Below are 22,536 nucleotides of genomic sequence, written 5' to 3'. Positions count from 1 at the left end.
AAGAAGAGGAGAAGATTTTTAACCCTAACCATGTTGAACCCAACAAGGTTATGCAGGATTTCAATGGTCCCTGGGAGTTAGGGTTAAGATTACATGTATATGTTAAATCACATCTTTTCCAGGATATTAAGGCCAAAGTTGTGAACCAGCAACCCAAAATGGACAGTCTTCATGACAGTTGCGCAGCCATGGCAACCAGTGGCCAGATGGACCATGCAGAGGACGTGTCCCGATTAGACGGGATCTACAAGGACCTGCTCAGCCGGACCGCCTCCCGATGCATAGTCATGGAGGATGCGGTGAGGGTCAGACAAGCTTATGCAGCCAACGTCAAGGAGGTTCAGGACTGCCTGGAGCACTGTGCCATCGAGATGCCAGCGCTGCAAGAATCCGGAATGATAACTGAGGAGAAACTGGAAAAATGCCAGGTGCGTGATAGCGTTCTTTCAAGAGTGTTTCCTGGCAACTTGGATGGATTATTAATGTTAAATCCTTTCAAAGTGTGAAATGCGTGTGTTGTGTTAGGCAGAGCATTTTTTTTTTCAAAGCAGATCTATCAAGTGGAAGTTCATCGATGTCTATTCCTTGTTTGACCTTGTTGTCTTTGAACAGAAATCTAGATGCTTTCTCATTTCCCATATTGAAGTGTAGCTTCTTTTCACCAAGGAAGGATGATGCTGCAAAATATAAAGTTGAAAAGGTGAAATCTTAGTATTGTTGAATCATGTTGAGCAAGGCCTGTCTAGTAATGTACAAAACCATGTTTCCATTATACTCAAGGTCTGTAAAATGTTGGAAAGATCTTGCCATCATAGGAGTTATGTTGAAAGAATTGAAAGTACTAACCAGATTTACCAATGAACTGAGTCTGAAATATCTTCCAGTGAAATGAAGAACAGTCCATGAAGTGGTTTCCCCAAAACTGGATGCATAATAAATTTTATATTGTATGCTATTATTTCCCAGGCTCTGTTGTCAATGGTAGATGAGCAGTTTCCCACCGTGGTGACTCTGGAAACCCAGGGGCAAGACATCCTCCACACTGCCGACAAGACGGACCAGCCCGTCATCACTGCCACCAACCTCAAGCTCAAGCAGGACCTGAGGTTGGCAGCGGAGAACCTGAGAGAAAACCAGCTGGTCCTGGAACAGACAAGGAGTGACAAGGAGGCACTGGGGAAGGAGGTGGAGGGATGCCTGGCCTGGCTGAAAGCAGCCGATGCTGAGATGAGGGAGATGACACCCATTGGCCTGCCTGCTGAAAGAGTTGAGGAAGAACTAAGCAAGCACGAGGTCAGTTCTTCACAGTAGATTACATCGATTCCTATTTTATTCATACGTGGTGTTTCAGTGGCAATAGATGTGATAGCATTTCTAATCCATCACTCAAACCAGATGGAGGCCATTTGGGCTTTTTTATGTCTCTAACAAGGCTTTGGGTCATAGTCCTTCAACTGGTCCATCATACAATTTTTTTGCGAAAAGCTGTTCTTTGTAATGCTTGTGCTGTAAAAATTCACCAATTAAACACTACTAAGTTAAAAGGTTTTGCAGTGATTTGTGCGTAGTCAAGAACAGTTGTCACGTACCCTAAGAATGAACGGAATTTATGAAGTTAACACTTTCAAACAATCATCCTCAGTGAATTCACTGTGTAGAATGTGTTGTAAATTGACACATAAATGAGATCTGTGGTACAGAGGAAAACTTAAATTTACTGATACAAATTTACTCACATAGTAATTCCTCTTCAGTGCAGAAATTACATTTGAATGCACAGAATAAAATGGCGTACATGCACCTAATGCGTACCTACTATTTCACTGAACGTCACCTTCAAGTTTTGTTGAATACGGACTTCTGTAAGAGAAGATTAAGAGTCATGCTTACATGTGAGCTTTTGGGGGTCATAGCTTTCACAGCCAACCCTGGACAAGCAGCTCCAGCAAGCCCAAGCCCTCATCATCAGCGTCAATGCCAAGTATGCTGAGCTGGGGGAGCCCATCCCCCTGAAACTCCAAGCCGACCTGGAGGAGATGGATGCCCTGCACTCCCAGCTCCTCTATGCTACCAAGGAGAAAGCGGCCAGGCTGCAGGAGGCCCTGAACCTGAGGGAGGACCTGGAGAGTGGCCAGGAGGCGGTTGGGGAGTGGCTGGACGCTGCCGAGGAGAAGCTACAGGAGGAGGAAGAAGGGGTTGACTTTGAGGAGGGACACGACCAGTTGCAGAAACATAAGGTGGGTGATAGTTGTCAGCCAGTAGAAGCGATTGAAGATATCAGTGAGCTGCCATTAGAGAGCTCAAATCAACAAATGCGCTCCATATTGCGGGAATAGCACCAACAAATCTTTCAATTCCCCTTGTCATTTTCATGGGATGCCTCAGTCGTTCTTCAGGTGGTTATCTCTCTTTGACTCCTTGGATGTCTGCAACCTTCAAAGGATGGAAGCAAGTAAAACTTTATGTAGGCACAAAGTCAAACTGCGATACACAAATCAGTCTGTCTGGGAGAAAACGTCAGTTGCACATGATAGTGTGAATTGCTCCTGTTTCCTCAACTCGGTTAAGAAGAGATGTTGGTTATAGCTGATGTGTCTGACTAGGAGAAATCGGAATTGTTATGGGCATCTTGCTGCTCATGTGCAAGAAGTGAAAGCTGTTCGGCAATTTCAATTAATTCAGTAAGTGCAGCTTATCTTTGGATTCTTTCCATTTAAATCCGTGCAAAATCCTACGCTATGGAAATTCACTCCCAAGCAATTCCACTTGCCAGCTTCAACTTTCTTGGCAGTGTTTCAAACACAAAAAACTTCTGTTTGAAGTAATGAAGCAATTTCAGACTTTAAATCAGTCGTAAGGATAGTGAACTATGTGAAAATAACCAATCTGTCGGTATAGACTACAGTATGAGATGTTCACATTTCAGTTTTTTAATTACTGCTTCCCTGTTATCCTTAATCAGCTCCTCTTTGCCAAGGAAGCAATCTGCCAGAGTAGACTGGACGAAGTTGAAGAGATCGCTGAGAAGATCCTGCCATCCCTTAGCCCAGAGGATGCGGCCAAGCTGAAGGCAGATCTCAGCGATCTCGCCTCCCGGCTGGCGGATACTGCCACAAGGGCAAGGAACGTGGAGGAGGAGCTCCAGGACGGCGTAAACAACTGGCAGGACTTTCAGGCTGGTGCAGCCGAGGTGAAGAGCGCCCTGACTGGGCTGGAAGAGAGAGCCTCGTACCAGTCGCCAGTGAGCTTGGCAGCGGCCAGGGACAATGAGCAACTCAGTCAGGTAGGTGCCTGTTGTCGCATAGTTGAAAATCTGGCACTGTTCGACAGAACAACGCTGACCAATGTGTTGCACTTTCTAAATATATTGTGCTGTAATCTGCTTGCATTGATCAACAGTAAAATTTAAATGCACTGTGCATGAAGGTCATCTTAGATGCTTGGCTGAATACTCCATAAACTGAGATGTCCTGTCTTAGTCAGATTTTGCAGCTGGTGATAATACAATTTCTTAATTTTTTAGCTCTTTAAGAATGGAATCTGTCGATTGAGTTCTTGCTTATTTTTTTACTTTAGAAACTCAGACACCTAATCAGACACGTCCATAGGTTTATAGAGTTTTCTTCGGCTGACAACAAAGAGGGACATATTTGTGCATTTTGTTTTCTTTTAATGATCTGTTGTCTTGGTTTATGTTTCATTTCTAGGAAATAGGCGAAGTCATGCAAACCCAGGTGAAGCAACTAGAATTCTTGAAGCAGCAAGCTGAAATATTAGACAAGCAGGGAAACGAACCAGGCAAGGAAGCCGTCCAGAAAAGGTTGCAAGACCTGGAGCTTTTGGCAGACAGCCTGCAAGACAAGACATCGGCCGACAACCAGAAGATCAAGAAACAAGCTGCCAGCTGGCAGGGGTACCATCGTGCTTTGCAAGAGGTCACAGAGTTCATGTCATCTGCTGAGCGATGCCTGCCCATGTCCATCTCACCTAGTGTTGGGAATGAAGACCTCATCAGCAAGCTGGATTCTGCAAAGGTAAGATTTTAAACTCATTCTTCAAGCATAGCCGAGTTCTTGATTTTGATTGGTTAATTTAATAATTGATTAATTAATAATAATCTGATTGGTCCATTTAATAATTGATTAATTAATAATAATCTGACCAGTCAATTTAATGAGTGATATTTTTTCATAGGGCACAGGTCTCTTTTGGATATTGATGGGTTTTTCTTCCTTGTTATCGTACGCTTCATTTTTCTGTCATACTTTGTATGCCCCCTTTAACCCCAATTTCTGGGTTAAAGTTTGCAGGAAATTTGCAAATCTTCCGGTGTTCATCACAAGTAGGAAACCAGTGACACACGCTGTGTCTAGGGTACCATACCCTGTGTACAGTAATACCTTCTTGATCAGAGCTTCCAAAATCCGCCAAAGCCTCTTGGTGGACTTTCGGCATTGGGGAATTTTTTTTTGTTGGACTGTTTACAAATGTTGTGCTTTTCATGAAACGAGCCATAATTGTTTTTCCAATTATCTGAGTTATTTCTTTTTTTTACAATTTGACTTTAGGAGAGCAAAGTCAAAATGGCTGAAGGAGAAGCCAGCCTTGAAAGGTTGCAACAAGCCAGTCAAATCCTGCTAGATGATCTTGATGACCCAACACTCTCTGAACCAGTCAGAGAGGAGATGGCAAGTGTACAAGACAGAGACAGCAGGTAGGACACACTAACCTAGTATATTTTGGGGCACATGTATAGTTGAGTTCGATTGCTTAATGGCTGGGTGTGTCAAATTAATTACCTTGTGGCTGGTTTTATTCGGGTCTATGCAGTTGTAGCCACTGTCTCATAAATTTCCTCTGCAAAAGCAAGGATACCATGATATCGGCAGTGCTGTTTTTGTTATACAAGCGCTGGAATAGTTAAGCAATGTCTAGCTGTATACTACCCAGATGTCAGGAATGCTTCATGGTCTTAGCACCTGTGTTGGCAGGTAAGAAGGCTTCATATTACATTTGTATATCTTATGTGTTTTTATGAAATATCCAATTAAAGATTACAAGCTGCAGCAACTGAGACTGAATCCTCTCTGGAGCAAGAACTCGAGGACAGGCGAATCTTTGCCTTACAGGTGGAGGACGTTTTGAAGGATCTTAAACAACTCCTGAACAGACTGGCTGAGCTGGTACAGACTGTTGGCCCAGAACTGAAAGATGTTGAAGAGAAGATGAACAGACAACAGGTGTGTTGGAAAAATTTAGGAGATGGTATTTTCGTTGCTTGTAGATATACTTGGTGAATCTTTGTTGGTCTGTTTTCAGTCAAGTTGTTTATTTTGTTACGGTCTGGTGGCTTTGCTGCACTTAATCATGACAAGATGTTTTCAAAGGCATTGAAATTATTTTTTTTATCATTGATCTGCCAGGACATGGCCAGTGAGCTGAATGCCCTGAACCAGGCATCTGACACCCTTGCTGACACTCAGCAGTCGAAGTATGACACCCTCAAAGCCACGCCCCCTCCTGAGATCGCGGAGGAGATTGAGAGGCTCCGCATCCAGCAAGCTCAGGTGGCCGAGGTGATGGGGGATGTGGAGAGGAGCCTTGAGGGTTCCGAGAGGCTGCGAAGAGACTTCTGCGACAAAGTGAAGAGGGTTGAAGAGGTCTTGGAGGAAGTAACTGAGACCTTGCAAGAGAGAGTCGTCGATATCTTGGAAGGGAAGAGAGCAACTGAAGTATGTCATGTTTGGCCATTTTCATGGTGTAGTTGATTACAATTTTCCTTTGCGTCTGTTACTTCAGTGTTTATTGTGAGTTATTGTACAACCTCCAGAACACTTCCAAATTTGTTAGCCAGTGGCCTATTATAGAGCAGTACATTTCAGTTTCTGCGGCACTTTTTACATAGCTGGTAGCGACACTGATCAAATTGGTCTTTTTAGCCAAATTAAATGTTAACATATACTTGTTTAAATTGAACAGGTTCCTCCTCATTAGCCTTTTCCAGTTCTCATAATAATATTTTGTTCACCATTGTACTTGTTTTAAACTTCAAACTGTGAGCAAGATTCTGTGCTGAGGTAGAATGATTCCCTTGAACACAGATATATAACAATCTTCACTTGTATGCATCCATTTCCTTGATTTTGATGTACAGGAAGCTCAGGAAACTCTCCAAGAAGCCAAAGCTTTGATGGATGTCCTTCATCACCAGGCTGACAGCCTCACCGACCAATCCAATCAGCCGACAGAGAGACAGCAGGTCATTGCCAGAGTGGACAACCTCCAACACCAGGTCATGGAGATGGACGATTCTGCGTCACTGAAGGTCGCCGAGCTGACCGAAGCGGTCGCACCCTGGGAGGAGTACCATGAGGCCATGGCGAACGTGGAATTATGGGTAGCTGAAGGGAACAGTGTGACAGAGCCAGAACTTGTAATGACGAGCCCCCAGGTTGTACAGTCTCAGTTGGATTCACACAAGGTTTGTGAATTTGTTGAACAGTGATTACCGGTAAATTGGAACAAAGATATAACATTATACAAATAGAACAAACAAAGTTCAGTCGTTTTATATTGAAATTTCAGGTTTTTGTCACTGAAGTATTTGTACTTGGCTTTTATTTTTATGTAACAAAGCGAATATAGGTTGATGTTACTTAATTTTTAACAATATTTCATAAAGTAGATGTAATTTCAACGAAAGAAGGATTTGGTCTCAACGTTCCCCTTTTACTTTGTTCTTAAACCTGTCGGTATTTCAAATTTGTGAGTTCTGTACTCTAATGTTCCTGTAAACAGAACATTTTAGCCAATGTCCCAGACATCACTGAGAAGCTTGACGTACTGACTGCAACCACGGAAGCCCTGTCGCACATCTGTGACTTGGAACATCTTTCCCAGAAGGCCTCTGCCATTTCCGAGCGAGCCAACGAAGTGGAATCCATCACTGAGGAGAGAAGAACAGTCCTTGAAGAGGCTGCCAAACAGTGGGTGAAGCATGGCAAGGAGTTGGGGGAGTTGACAGCTGCTGTTTCGCAGGCCAAAGCGGCCATGTTTGCACCTGAGCTGGAGACCAAGGGGCTGCATCAACAGATGAAAGCTCAAGAGGTCAGTTACAAGTTCAAGAAACTGTTTTGCCCACATTTCTGTTGAGAATTTTCTTCAGACATTTAAAAATTATCTTTTTCATCTTCTGTCATTGGCGTTACTGTGTTGTTAAAGCTTTAGGATTAGTATTCCCAATTGACTCAGATTTTGTGGAAAGGAGCTGCGTTACAGTTAACTTCAAGCACTCACTGCAAAAGAGAATCAACAATAGCATCGAATTTGACTTGACTTTGAGGAAACAGTTTTATTTATATTGAAGCCTGTAAGAATCACATTCTTCTTGTTCCCTTTCCTACTTGAATGGGAAAAACTTTGATGGGAGGTTAATCAGGATGATGTTATCTTGTACATATTACTGTTGAACACTTTGCAAATCTTTTCGCAAGTGATTTTTTCAAGCATCAAACTTGCTTCCAAATAGGAAATATCAATGCCATCAGGAAAAGATGCCCTCTGATTAGAAGTTTATTTCCAGGCTGTTATCAGGCGGTTATTTTCTTATGCTTTAAATGTTGAGCAGATATTTTTTCTCCCCCTCTTTGAAGGATCTTTTGGCTGCTCTGGAAATGTGCGAGGCCAAAGTGGAAGCTCTGAACATCCGACATGCCTTCCTGGTCCTGTCCAAACCCACAACCCGAGGCCATCTCACTGAGACTCCACCCACCTCTCCTCGCTGTGCCCAGGAGGTCACACCCAAGGTTGCAGGTCTGGAGGTCATCGACCCTCAGCTGACTGAATTAGCTGGAGAATTGGAGCAGCTGCACCAGATCGCAGGCGAACACAAAGACAAACTCAGGGTGGCTCTCATCCAACAGGTAACCACTTCACTCGGAGGACTTTAAATACCATATATAATAAATAAGGCTGTGCAAGGCTGTGCTAGCTCTACACACAATCTACCAAAGACATTTTTTACCTGCTCATGCTAAGTTTTGACGCCTTGAATATGTATGCATTACAGTTCACAGAGATGTCTCCTGAACTACACTGTATGCAACTTATTGTTGACCCAAGGAACTGAGGATATATTGTATATCATTCACTAATGCTATAGTACAGAAACTACACTACACTTCAGCCTTACTTTGCACCAACACCATTTCAAGTAATAATTCTTCTTCACAGAGGAGAATGATTTTTGGTGGAAGCAGTAAACTTTCAGGGAAAAATCAGTTGAAATACCCAGTTAGTCTGCATTATGCCTGTACGTTGTAAATGGCCTCATTTGGTTTTCAACTGTCAAAAGCATGATATACTATATCTATATATCATACTGTTAAATCATATAAAAGGATATCTGTGGTAACTCTAGGCTAGTTTATTTTGTGTATTTGTTGTTCTAGGAGGAATATGATGTCCAGTTGGAAGTCCTGGTGACTAAGATAAGAGCAGCCCAAGACAGGATGGCATCACCCGTTGAGCCTACAACCATGGAGGAAATTAAGAGGCAGCTTTCAGAACATGATGTGAGTGTGAAAGGATAAGTTATTGGGCATTGATTTCATTATCCTGAAACTTAACTATGGATTATCACTTGTTAATGGCAAATTTGTTGTACGTTTGGTTAAACAACAAAAAGGTATTTGGCATACTACTTTGCACGAATAAACAAGGTCATGGTTCCTGCATCCTTCCTTCAGAGATAATCCAAAAGTGCATTTGTATTTTGGGGGTACAGTATAAAAATTCATTTGTAAAGGTATGAATTTTACTTCATTTTGAATGCACTACATCTTAATTACTTGGACCTGTTTTAGAATTCCATTTGAAAAACAAAATTGATTTTGAGGTTGTTCTAGAGGTCATTGATAATTGTTTTGTTTGGATCAAAACTCTGTTTTACTAAGGGAATAAATATATGGTTGGCCAAGGATCAGGAGAATGGATGCTGGTAACACTTGAGCCGAAGGTGAAGGATATTATCAATCTCCATTTTCCTGGGCCAGTGTTATTCACCGTGATTACTCATTATGATTTTGGGGTTTTCGCATCTGTTTATTACAGGCTTTGGCTGCAGAAATCCAGACATATGAAGATGAGATCAGCCAGCTGAATGAGAAGACGGAGAAGCTCCGTGAAGAGGCTGGGGCCAGAATGGCCTCTCGGCTTGCCTCCTACGCCAAGGTCAACCCTCCACTCCAGTTCATAACAAGACCACATTTTGGTGTGCAGGCCCAGCTGCTGCGGAGGGGAAGTCCCACAATGCTTCCAGGACTGTTTGCTACTCCCCAGGATGCTCCCGCAAGTGTCGATGACGGGATGGAGCCACTGATTGCCAAGATGGTAGAGGACATTGAGAAAGAAGATATTTCTGACGCAGAGGAACAGCCTCTTGAGGCATCACAAGCTCTTGATAGGATTCCACAAAGGTCTGATCTGACAGAACAAGCTCCTCTGAGCCTTGCATCAGAGGCTCAGAAACCATTGAAACGACAGGATGATATGAAGACTCAAGTTGTTACGGATCAAGGCCTGGCTTATATTCTGAGGCCTCTACAAGAGACTGCAGATGACATCAGCGGCTCGAGCCCCTTAACTGGCTCAGCAAGTCGCACCCCAGGTGGAGGTGTGGGACAGCCATTACCAGACTATGTTGTTATGCAGGAAATACATCCAGAGAAATTGCCAACTGTCGTTGCAATAACATCGATTCCGGGAACTCACAAACCACTCATAATTCAGGATCCAAGGACTGGACAACTCATGGCTGCTGAGCCTGCCGAGAAACCAGAAGAGCTCCCAAATCAGCCAACCATCTACATTCCAGAGTCTGGAAAAGTGTTGATCTTAAATCCAAATGAGAACATGGCATTAGAGGCTTGCCCAGTTCAAACAGCTGGAGTATTGCCCTCCCAGCACGCAGACTCTAATACAATTGGTCAGGAATACCAACCACCAACAGAAACCCCACTTTCTCAGGTTGAACCCGGGAAAGCACCAGAGGCAGCTCTTCAAAAACAGATTGTTACAGACAAAGGCCTGGCCTTTGTCCTGAGACCGCTTGAAGATTTTGATTTGAGTTCAGGTGTTCCGAGCCCCTTGTCTGGTGTCTTTGGCGTGGCCCCCGATGGGGGCGACAGTCAGTCATTACCTGCTCCAGATTATGTAATGATAGATGACGCTCAACCAGACAGCTTGCCTGTTATTCTAGGATCAGACTATTTACCTGTAGCTGAGAAGCCACATGTCTTTAAAGACCCACAGACAGGACAACTCATGTTTGCAGAGCCTTTATCTGAACCCCTTGAGCTGCAAAGCACACTGACTGCATACATCCCTGACTCGGGAAGAGCTATTGTTATTGACCCAAGCAGGAATAAGACATTCGAAGCTTATCCCGCTAAGGATGTTCCTGCAGTGTCTGAGGAGGTGACGGCAGAAATGATCTTGCCTGTGGAACTGCAGGAGTGGAAAGCCAACCTTTCACTCCTTTCAGTTGAAGAGCAGTCAGCAGCTGAGACACTTCCACCATCCAGAAGCCAACTTGAAGAGCCACAAGAATCTGAGAGGCCTGTACTGCGACAGATTATCACAACAAAAGGACCAGCATACATTCTTAAGCCAAGTGAAGATGGTTCATGTCTTCCTAGTCCACTCAGTGGCCAAGATGGCAGTGCCCCTGACGGTGGACAAAGCTCACAATACCCTGAGTATGTTATCTCTGGGGAAGTTTCTCCACAGACTGTACCTAATGTCATTGGTACAAATACCATTTCCCTAACTGAGCCTTTGAGAATACAAGATCCAAAGACTGGTAACATCATGGAAGCATACCCTGCTCAAAAACCAGAGGAATTGAACTCAGAGGCCATTGCATTCTGTGAAGAGTTGAATGCATCACCAATGGTCATTCACTATCCAGAAGCCAATAAAGTCGAGGTCGCTCAGCCAATGCTTTCTGCCACAAAACAGCCTGAAGCACAACTTCTAGTGAATCAGTTAATAACAGAAGAGGGGCCGGCTTACATCCTGAAACCTATTGAAGAGATTAGTGGCCTTGACAGTTTGAGTCGTGCACCAATGCGGGATGAAATTACCTCTGGTCCTTCTGTTTTAACTTCTTCAGAGGTTACTGAACTGGAGAAGGTACCAACAGTAATTACATCCAAACCAGGCCTCCAATCCCTTCAACAGCCTCTGAAGATAAAAGACCCGTTGTCTGGTCGCATTATGGCAGCACAGCCCTGTGAAGATCCCAAAGACCTGCAGACACAAATTACAGCATACAGTGATGATCCTGAATCTGGAGTGATCAAGATCCACCACCCAATTGAAAGAATAGTGCCAGGTGAAGAGTCATTCGTCCTTGAAAAGAAACCAGTGACTTCGGAGCTAGAAGCTAAGTCTCCCCCCAAACAACAACTGGTAACAGCTGAAGGTCCAGCTTACATTCTCAGACCTCTTGAGAAGCAAACAGGGCCTTTAGATGCAAGTCCCTTGGAGGCAAAACAAGGAACTACTCCTGATGGTAGTTACTACATAATCAGTGGCAAACCTGAAGCTTCTGTTCTACCAACTGCAGTATCTTTAAGACCTTTACCAGATGTTCATCTTGGGCCATATACAATCAGTGATCCCAAAACAGGAAAGCTCTTAGAAGCCATACCAGCAGTAGATCCCCAACAGCTCAGGACAGAGGTCACAGCTGTCATCAAGGATTCAGAGGACCAACCAGTGAAGATCTACCACCCAAAGAAAGCTCAAGTCCTGATTGCAAAACCAGCAAAATCTATGCAAAGTGAGGAAACCAGTCCATCAACAGTTTTGTCAAGACATCCTCTGATGGCAGCAGTGCAAAAGAGAACACTCCCTGAGCAGCAGTTAGTCACTGAACAAGGACCAGTGTATGTGCTGACACCACTGGAACAGATGCCACCTGAAGATGCAAAGCGTATGCAAACAGCTCCCATTACCCTCCCTTATGACTCAGAACTGGACAAGCTTCCTCCTGTGTTGTCCTCAAGACCACTCTCAGAGACTGGTGTAGAAGCTATGCACATTGTTGAGCCTGTTTCCCAGAAGGTTATGGTGGCAGTGCCATGTGTTGAACAGACACAGTTGCTGACAGAAGTAACTGTGTTTATCAATGAGACAGACAAAGAAGTCAAGATCCACCATCCTCAGAGCCTCAAGCCAACACTGGAGGCAATGTCTGTGGTTTTTGAGAAACAGCCATTGCAATTAATGACGCCTGAAGAGCAACTGTCAGATGAACAGCTTATCACAGTGGAAGGCCCAGCATTCATTCTAAGGCCTATCAGAGATACAAGCCCACTGATTCAGCTATCTGCAACAAGCCACAGGTCTGCAGGTAGCATCATTGGTGGCACAGAAATCTGTGATGTTCCAACTGTAAAAGAATCAAAGCCAATCTCAAGTGACACAGCTGAGCCCCTCTGGATTAGAGATCCAAGGACTGGGGAGATCATGGAGGCCATCCCAGCAGTGGATCCAGGTCAACTGCAAAGAGAAATTACAGCATATATAAAGGATACCGATGAGGAGCCAGTTAAGATCCACCATCCACATACAGCAAGAGGCACAAAGAGACCATGGACCACTAGTAGTGAGCCCTCACAGCTTGTAGAGGATTCTGCCAGGGCCAACAAAGATTGGCATCAGAGACCTATTGAAACTGGCACCAAGGCAAAGGTCAGCAAGAAGCCTGAAGGATACAAGTTTGCTCTTGGCAAGCCACAAACTGAGCCTTCACCACCCATGCAGGAAGTTGAAATAGATGTCATTTTTGCTCAATCAGTTGAAACAGCGAAGCTAACAGAAAGTCCAAGTTTTGAAAAAGCATCCAGAATCCCCAAACAAGATGATCAGTTGCAACCAGCTTATTCTAGTCCCATCTCACACCAGCTTGTTACAGAAAAGGGCCCAGCATACATCCTTGAGCCACTAGATGAAGCAGCTGTGTTTCAGTTTGGAAGTCCCTGGGAAGGCGGACAAGGAACTACTCCAGGCGGTGGTGTGGGTTCAGCACCAGCTGACTTCCTCAAGGTTCAAGAAGTGCTGTATGAACAGCTGCCGAGGGTCATAGGAACAAGACGTGCAGTTGACCAACATCCTTTTACAGTACAAGACCCTAAAACTGGGAAACTACTGGCTGCACAACCAGCACATTCCTTAAATGACTTAAGGCAGTCAGTAAGTGGGTATATACCAGATGGCAGTAAAGATCAAGCCATGGAAATCTTTGACCCTTCAAGGAAGCAAGTGGCTGTTGCTTTGCCATCAGAGATTGCAGAAGATCTGATGACTGCCTTAGGTGGCAAATCATATTTTCCCTCCGAACCCAGACCAGAAGACTCAGCCTCAGTTCCAATGGACTTTAATGATGCTAGGGTATCTGCAGATCCAGTTCCCACAGGCCAGAAAGCTACAGCAGCAATTGCTGAGCACCCTGATGGGCAGATGGAAACCAGTGAGCATTTGAGTGACTCCACATTCACACTAAGCGCTGAACCACTAAGAACGTCAACTCCTTTCAGTTATGCACAACTCTTGAAAAAGCCACTGGTTGAAGAAGCGATTTCTAAACCTCAACTGTATCAGGGAGCCTTTGAAATGCAGGAAGATGCACCAGAGCCTGAAAGCCAATTGGAGGACAAACAAGACACCATCTGTCAGCTGATTACTGATCAAGGGCCAGTCTATGTCTTGAAACCAATTGATAAGGAAACAATTAATCCTGTTAAGGGCAAGGAAGGCAGTGCACCTGATCGAAGTACTGGCCTTCCATCTGTAGATTTTGTCATATCTCAGGACACGTTGCCACAGCAGCAACCACCAGTTGTCACTGGAGCTCGGGAAGTACCGCGGTCATTGTCACTTTTTGTCAGGTATCCAACCACAGGACAAGTTTTGGTTGCTTTTCCAGCTGAAAGCCTAAAGGAGCTAGATGACGAACTGACAGCTTACATACCTGATAATGCCAGTCAGTCAATTCGAGTTCATGATCCGAGCAAACCAGAAGATCAAGTAGCTGTTCCGACTGAGATGGTAATAGTTGATGAAACTGCTTCTACTCAGAGCATAGGGCCCTCAGAATATTCTCTTTCTATTCAGAGTCTGTGGGAACAGGCCCCCAATGATGCTACCTCAACAAAAAATGAGGAACCAGGAATAGAATATAAAGCTGAAGAAGAAAAGGCTTCTGAAAGCGGCCCCTGGCAGCTTGTTGGAAAAGAAGGTCCTATCTTCGTTCTGAAGCCAACTGACTCGAAGGCAAGCAATCCGCCCATATTTGAGCAAGCCAGGATTTTGGACAGTGTAACAGGCACCCCATCAATTGACCTTGAGATTTCTCCAGAATCACAACTGGAGCACCCACCCGTGGTCACAGGTGCACAGCATGCCACACCAACATCTAAACCAATGTTGATCAAAGATCCAAAAACCAGCCAAACATTTATTGCAGTACCAGCTCAGAGCTTGAGTGAAGTGGCTGAGGAGAAAACTGTGTGCATTCCAGGGAAGGCAGTGACCCCAATAAGGATTCATGACCCCCTCACAGGCCGAAGTGCAAGTGCTTCTGATGACATCTTTGCTGATGAAGCTGAGTTGGCTAGCAGAGCACATGAGGTACAAAAGCCTGGATTCAAACTGCCTGATGAACATGGTGGTGAACAACAATCTTCTAGGAAAGATGAGGAGGGCTCTAATATGCATACTACTCTAGTGGAGGAATTTAACCAGTTGTTGACTGATCAAGGACCAGCTTACATAGTTAAGCCAATTGATACATTTGAGGGTGAAGTGAGCAGTCCATTGCAGGGTTTTGGTGGCAGTTCCTCTGGTACGGGAGAGGGTCCTTCATCTGCCAACTTTTTGATTTCAACAGAATCGCAACCTCATCGCCTTCCTCAAGTAATAGGTGCAAGAAAGGTCAGTCCATCAAATCCTCCCATAATTCAGGATCCAGAAACAGGGAGGACCCTTGTAGCAAGACCAGCACAGAGTTTGAAGGATCTGGAAGAAAATATTTCAGCATGTATTCCAGATGGTTTTGAGGAACCAGTAAGGATCCATAATCCTTGCCAGACAGTTGATCAAATAGCTATCCCTACAGGACAGATTCAAGTGGATGAGGCCATATTGTCAGATAGGGTAGGCGATATACACAAGCCATTAAGCCTAAATTTACAAGATAATGTCAGGCGTGATAAGCCATCAGCTGGTAAAGAGGATGAAATGGAAGAAGACTCACAACCCAAGGGTGGTACATCTGAAGAGAGCATGCAGTTGCTTGCTGACCAAGTGGATGGAGCAATGGTAGATTCACAACCTGTAGATGATGCACAGGATGGAACATTGCAACTACTTTCTGACCAAGGACCAGTCTATGTCGTGACATCTTTGGACAGTAAAAGCAGTTTGCTGCCAGGTAAAAAGGAAGGTGCATCTGGCGGAGGGGCAGGGCCTTCTCTGGCAGACTTTGTGATATCATCTGATACCCAGCCGATGCAAGAGCCTTTGATAACCGGCGCTCGCAGCACTCCCCAATCCAAGCTGCTCATTATTGATGACCCATTAACTGGCCAAAGCCTTGTTGCAAGACCTGCTCAGAGCTTGAGAGACTTCTCAGAAGAAGTGACTGCATGTGTTCCTGATGAATGCAACAGGCCCATTCGAATCCATGATCCTCACACAACACAAGATCAGATTGCTGTGCCTGCCGCAATGGTATCGGTTGAGGAAGAAACAGTACCTCAAATAACTGGAAAGAAGAAGAAATCTAAGAAGCGAAAAAAGAAAGGAACCTCAGCTGACCGAAAAGACACCCCAAAAGAAGCACCTGAGAGACGTGTTCCACATGAAGAGGCAAAGCAGCTGCTCACTGACCAAGGACCATTGTATGTATTGACACCACATGGCAGAGAGCTAAGCTCTCCCATGAATGGTCAGCAAGGTAGTGCCCCGGATGGCAGAGTAGGGCCACTGTCAGCAGACTTCATCATATCAGAAGACACAACACCACAACAGTTACCTGTTGTAACAGGTGCCAGGGATGCTCCAAAATCACAGTCATTTGTAATTCAAGATCCAAGAACTAGGGAAGCACTGGTTGCCAGACCTGCAGAGAGTTTAAGTGATCTAACTAAAGGAATTACTACTTGCATACCGGATGATACTACAAAACCAGTCAGGGTCCATAATCCTAATGCATCAGAAGATCTTATTGCACTTCCTGTTGATAGTGCTGAACAAGGATCTCCTTCGGAGGGTCTTTTAGTACCTCCTGTCATTGAAACATCCACACGTGAAGAAACTGAGCAATTGCTTACTGATCAAGGACCACTGTATGTTCTGAAGCCAGTAGATGGCAAAGTGTCTACCCTCAAAGGGGGCCAAGAAGGGGATTCTGTTGATGGTGGAGAGGGCCCTCCATCAGATTTTGTGATGTCCCTGGAGACACAGCCTAAGCAGCAGCCTGTGGTGAGTGGAGCCAGGACTGTTCCACAGTCCACGGTGCTAAGGGTTCAAGACCCAAGAACTGGTCAGACACTGCTTGCAAAACCAGCACACAGTTTGAATGACCTGCATGATGAGGTTACTGCCTCCATCCCGGATCAGACAGATCAACCAATACTAGTCCACAATCCTTCCCTCCTAGATGACCAAATTGCTGTACCTGCCCAAAAGAGTCCATCTGATGATCAAGCACTTCATGCTGTCAGAGCAAAGAAACCAAAGTCACCAAGACATAAAGGCAAGAAACAAAAGACAAAACACCCTGTGCCACATCAAGAGGAAAAAATGGAAGAAACACCATCTGAGGTACCTGGAATTCAACAGCTCTTGTCTGACCAAGGACCAGTTTTTGTCCTGACACCAGTAGATGATGCTAGTATTCCTATAAAGGGGCTCGCAGGTAGTGCACCAAGTGGAGGTGCTGGACCCCCAGCAGCTGACTTTGTGATTTCACCAACAAGAAAGCCACTCCAGCAACCTGTTATTACAGGTTCTAGATGTGTGCCTCCAACAGAGCTCCTCTTTGTCAAAGAACCCAGAAGTGGAGAGACTCTTGTTGCTGAACCAGCAAAAAATCTGAAGGATCTCAAGGAAAAATTGACAGTATGCATTCCTGATGAAGCCAAACAGTCAGTAACTGTGCATAATCCAATCGAGTCCTGTGATCTGATAGCATATCCTTCTGAGCCAGAGTTGGTAACTGAAAGAGTATCAGCTGAAAAGTTAGACAGCATGGAAAAGCCCCTTGCCAAGAGGCTTAGTGCTGATCCCAGTGAAAGATCTATGCAAGTGAGGGAGGATGAGCCCATTCAGAAGCAGATAATCACCGAGAAAGGGCCTGCCTATGTGTTGAGACCACTGGGATCAGCTGCCAGCCCACTGGATGGCCTTGAAGGAGATACCCCTGATGGAGGTGTGAAACCACCCATTGTCGGGGACTACCGAATCGCAGATGATGCTGAGCCACAGAGACTACCCATGGCCATTGGTGTGAGGGCTGCACCACAGCAAAGGCCACTTGTTGTCATCAATCCCCAAACTGGAGAGGCAGTGGAGGCCATCCCAGCTCAGAATGTGCGTGACCTGTACAAAAGCACCATAGCGTACATTGAAGATGAAGAGAATGGGCCCATGAAAATCCATGACAATGATACTGGAAAGGTGAAGGTAGCGTACCCAGTAGAAATTGGGATGGAACCAGACAGTGAAGCTCCTATGACTGAGGACCAGGAGGATGAGCCGAGGAGTGGGGAATCAACCCCTGGCTTCTACACCCCAGAAACTGGATCCCCTGCTCGATCTCGCTCTAACAGTCTCGAGTTGGCTGCAGAGGAGCCCATCCAAGCCAGTGAAGCTGCACCACGTCTCACTGCCTTTGGCTTTCTGGCTCAAGTACTTGGGCTCACCTCTAAAAAAGATTTGAAGCCAAAAGAGGAACCAGCAACAGGTTTGGACGGGACTGATGATGGCATTCCATATGAGGAAGCTGAAGGTTTCCTGCCTCCTGGAGAAACAGAAAGACCATCCACAGCCGAGGAGGTGAACATCCCTGAGTCATATTCACAAGCCACTTTAGATGCTGGCTCAAAAATCAGACCTGAAGAGCCAGTACCTCAACCTTCACGAAAACTAACAACACCTGTCAAAACTGTCAGGTTTGCTGATGACTTGCCACCAACTTTTCCATCGTCCCAAAAATCAGAACCTGATTCAGATGTACAGGCCACTTTCAAGCCACACTTCCCCCACCCCAAGCCTACAAGAAGAGATCCCGATCAACAAGAAGCAAGAGATCCTCAGGGTAAGTCCAGAGAGCCAAGAAAGAAGCTATCCTCCACACCCAAGGAGTCTGACCAGAGGCATCCTCAGCCCCCAACTGATCTCTCTTTGCATCCTGTCACCCCAAAGAAAACTCCAGAAGCTAAACCAAGTCCTCGAAGGCATCCTCACCCATCACCTATGGGCTTCCGTCCAAGCTTTGTTTCCCAATCCCCAACATCCCAAGCACCTGCTCCAGAGCAGCTTATCACCCCAGATACAGACTCAGACCTGTTCTACACACCCGATGCACCGTCAACATCATCAGATGAAGTGTACTATCCAGCTCGACAGCCAGACGAAGAGACTCCAACACAGTTGACAAGAAAATGTGTAACAGCAGCTCCTGTTTCTGGACCTGTAAAATCCCCCTCCTCACCAAGATCCAGAGTCCCTAAAGGAGCTGAATCATCTCCATTGGAAGACCTCCCCAGTAAAACCAGAAAAGGGAAGACTTCCCCCATCGTGGGAAAAGATACTTCTCCGTCTAGGGAGACAGGTGGAGATAGAATTGAGGAACTCAATAGGTCATGGGACAACCTCCAGCAAAAGGTATGAAAATTTCATGGAAATTTATTAATATCAGTTGAATTAACCACTTCATGCTGGGGCAATTTTCAATGTTGATGATGATGGGCCGGCATGACTATCATTTTTCCCGTTTTCAAAATCCTTCAAAAATTCATCATTTCATCAAACGGTCGTTTATAGCCGCACGAAGTAATCTTTAAGCACTACTCTAAGTTGACAGGTGACCTTCATTGACGCCCGAGTATTTCAGCCAGGCCTGCAGCCTTGTAAGCAGAGCCCAGATTGTGCGGTGTTGTATAACTGTCTTTTGTTCACGAACCTGGCTCAGTGCACTGCTGACCTCTTTTCAATAGGGACCAGATTAGCCTGCAGCGGTGCTGTGTGGCTCATCGCTGCGGTGGTGGAGCGCTTTTGTCCCCGGTGGTAATCCGCTTGCTCTCAATGCCCCAAACCCTGGTATACGGTTTCAAAACAAGGTTGGATAATCACCACTTTTGAGAGTGAAAAAATGTCGGTAATGCCCAGCAGCCTGGTCTTTGGTTCGGAGTACGGTCTTTTGTTACAGGGCCCTGTTTCCTTTGTCCGAGTTCGGAGACCCCGGCCACGTATATAAACCATACGTCTCCTGTTCTGGAGTCCCCGGCAGGAAGTGGTTAAGAATCATTTGAACTTGAAGTGGGAGACTTTCAGATTCGATTATTGCCTCTAGCCATCAAGTGATTACTTCTGAAAGGTAGAATACTTGATGAGTATCAGTTTGACACTTTGTACCCAGAACAGTCATCAGCTTGACAAAGTAGCACTTCAGTTTTTATTACTATTCATGTTTGTTGCTCAGAAGTTGACTCTAAAACTGTCTGCTGTAATTATTTCTTTAAACATTCCCACATCATGATGTCAGTTAAAGTTATTATTGATGTTTAGTATGAGCCTAGGGTTAACTGGATTGGAAATATCCATCATGATTCTTTATACATTCAAGATGGAAGAGAAACAGAGAATGTTGCGAGACGCTCTAGCCCGCCAAGAGGACTACCACAATGCTCTGTCTGAGCTGAACATCCAACTGGAAGCTGCAGAGCAGAAGCTAAAAGGGATTGATCAGCAAGACCTAGATGAGGGAATTGCTACCTTAGGTGTAAGTCTTGATGCTGTTGGATTTTATTCTACTCTCGGACTGCAAAAATATTAGAGAATCTACTTTTTTGTGTGATCTAATGTAATAAATCAATAAATTTTGGTTAGCCAGTATGTATTTCCCACTGCTGTGAAGGATAACATACTGAAAGTCAAAGGGTAGCCTATGCAAGCTTTGTTATTGGCTTTAGTGTGAAACATAACTTAAAATATAACTGAAAATCTGACATAAGCCATAGTACATTATTACAATTTTGGCTGGAAAGCCTGTTTTGCTGAGCAAACGCATATAGTCAGATCGTTGATATAGATTTGAAGCCTAGTTGTGGAAACTTATTCAACCCTAGCACATCTTGGATGAGGTGGAAGTTCTCCAGGATAAGATCATTGAAGTCAAGGAGAAAGGCGATAAGGTGGTGTCCCGCGGCGACGCTAGCAACAGGGATGCCATCCAAGCAACGCTGGCATCTCTCAGAGAGAGGACGGGCAATCTCCTCAGTGACAGCCTGGACAAACTCAACCAACTACACGTGAGTTATCTGATTCAGCTGAAAAACCCAGTTATCAACGATGTGCAGACTATTTGACCTAGGATAACCACACCGTTAAAGGGAATAATGAAATAGTTTTGTCAGAAACCTGGATTAGTACGTGCATGTGAGTTTCTTACAACTTGTACAGTGGGAGTAAGAAACGAGGACAAACTACAAGTGGTATTTATATGAAATGCTTGAATATCAAGGAAACCTTAGATTCCATTGATTTCGAAGTGAGGTGTATTTTGCATTTTGAAAAGAAGATGAATGACACCCTTTAAAACTCTGACAGATTGAGAGGGAAGAGCAGGAGGAGCTGAAGAGCCAGCTGACGTCATGTAAGAACGAGCTGCTTCAACTGGAAACGTGGTTGGATAACTTCGTCCAACTCCTTGAGGAGGAGGGGCAGGGTGCAGCCTCTCAAGCTGAGGTTAGCGTTGTGGCAATCCAACAGCAGCTGGTGCTCAATCAGGTCAGTGAATTGCTGCCTTGTGGAAACTTCCTCAGGCCTCATTTAGCTCTTGGGGAACTGGGGGTGCGAAGGTCAATGTGGTTGAGTCAACGTACACAAACCGGGGTGGAGAGAGAGACTGAAGCTGGCTCGACATTAGGTCAAACAAAAACTGAGAAGTTTTTAAATCTGGAGTCTGCCTGATAATCTGCAATTTTCTGAATCAAAGCCAAAAAGAAAACAGTAGCTGAAACGTGAAGCTGGATAACTCTCTTATGGTTGATTTATGACCATTTCTTAGAAATGTTGGTTGAAAATTCACACTTGTACTGACTGTTGATGTGTTCATGGGGCAGGAAATAATCCTGATGGTGAGTATTCTGTGCTAACAGTGTTAGCATGGAACCTCTTTACTTGCAAAGTAAGCTCAGAGTCGTTAGCAACAGCAAAACTTGCTTTGTAAGCCAGTTGCTGAGGTTACTGTAAGATGATCATTAAATCAGAAATACCTATCAGATTTCATATAATTCTTTTACCCTTTCAGTCATTAATCTTCCAAGAGGTTAAAGAATAAGGGCTGTTAGGGTAATGCATTTCTGCATTGTCCTGTAATGGAAGTCATGATTTTCAATCTGATTTTGAGTATTTTTCTAAACCGACCACAGAATCACCAGTTAGAGCTGAGTCGCAAACTCCAGAAGCTCCAAGATGTGCAGGGCATTGTGGACGACATCCAGGCCAACTGCCCCTCCCGTGAGGGTGAGACCACCTCCGCCCTGGCCGCCCTACTGCGCACCCGTGCTGAGACGCTGAAGCGGGACCTGGGCGACCGGCAGGAGCTGCTCAAGATGCGGCGCAACACCCAGCAGATGGCGGAGGAGTACCAGAGCGATGTGCAGCGGCTACAGGAGTGGCTGGCCGCGCACCGTGGTGCCACAACTGCCACCCTAGCAGCAACTGAAGGGATGGAGGGACGGTCGCTGCCCATCGACGTCGGCTCCGAGTCATTGCAGAGACAGATGGACCTGCAACAGGTAAGTCAAATCAGTTTCAGATCAGGAATACTTGCATTGCTTTTAAACTTTTTACGTATTGTGGCTGATAAAAATCATTGCTCTTTAACAAACATTTCACTTAGCTATTTATTTAGTATGAGAATGAAGCGTTGCAAAAGTTAACTACACCAGTATTTGATGAATAAGAACAGTATAGAACTCCACAAAGGATTATAATCAAAGAGGAAAAGTATTAAAGATTAATGAGTAACATATATGTAATTTATTTGTGTGTCACAAGTATCAGATAGCATTTCAACTTTTATTCATTTTGATGACATTAACCACTTGCTGCCGGGCGGTTTGAAAAATGCAGTGCACATAATCAGGACCTTTTCAGGATTTTCAGTTTTCAAAATTCTTCAAAAATTCATTATTTCAATTAATGGACGTTTACACCCACACAAATTACTGTCTGGTG

The 22,536-nt window shown here is 44.8% G+C and overlaps 1 protein-coding gene across 6 annotated transcripts in view; it reads left to right on the top strand.

Annotated features, from left to right (window-relative positions):
- Window positions 1–22,536, top strand: part of LOC110981942 (muscle-specific protein 300 kDa-like) — a 160,665-nt gene that overhangs the window by 72,479 nt on the left and 65,650 nt on the right. For all 6 annotated transcript variants that reach the window (XM_087145834.1, XM_087145836.1, XM_087145825.1 and 3 more), the window contains 17 exons: window positions 123–428; window positions 967–1,293; window positions 1,914–2,237; window positions 2,963–3,283; window positions 3,708–4,034; window positions 4,569–4,714; window positions 5,054–5,240; window positions 5,424–5,732; window positions 6,155–6,481; window positions 6,799–7,107; window positions 7,653–7,922; window positions 8,451–8,573; window positions 9,112–18,957; window positions 19,919–20,074; window positions 20,421–20,603; window positions 20,902–21,081; window positions 21,726–22,094. In XM_087145834.1, coding sequence (XP_087001960.1) covers window positions 123–428; window positions 967–1,293; window positions 1,914–2,237; window positions 2,963–3,283; window positions 3,708–4,034; window positions 4,569–4,714; window positions 5,054–5,240; window positions 5,424–5,732; window positions 6,155–6,481; window positions 6,799–7,107; window positions 7,653–7,922; window positions 8,451–8,573; window positions 9,112–18,957; window positions 19,919–20,074; window positions 20,421–20,603; window positions 20,902–21,081; window positions 21,726–22,094 — 14,010 coding nt within the window. The remainder of the gene's footprint in view (window positions 1–122; window positions 429–966; window positions 1,294–1,913; window positions 2,238–2,962; window positions 3,284–3,707; window positions 4,035–4,568; window positions 4,715–5,053; window positions 5,241–5,423; window positions 5,733–6,154; window positions 6,482–6,798; window positions 7,108–7,652; window positions 7,923–8,450; window positions 8,574–9,111; window positions 18,958–19,918; window positions 20,075–20,420; window positions 20,604–20,901; window positions 21,082–21,725; window positions 22,095–22,536) is intronic.

This window comes from Acanthaster planci, linkage group LG01 (genome assembly GCF_054643075.1).
Source record: "Acanthaster planci isolate LZ-2023a linkage group LG01, COTS_SCS, whole genome shotgun sequence".
NCBI classification, from domain to species: Eukaryota; Metazoa; Echinodermata; class Asteroidea; order Valvatida; family Acanthasteridae; genus Acanthaster; species Acanthaster planci.
This window is presented reverse-complemented; position numbering and strand designations above follow the sequence as displayed.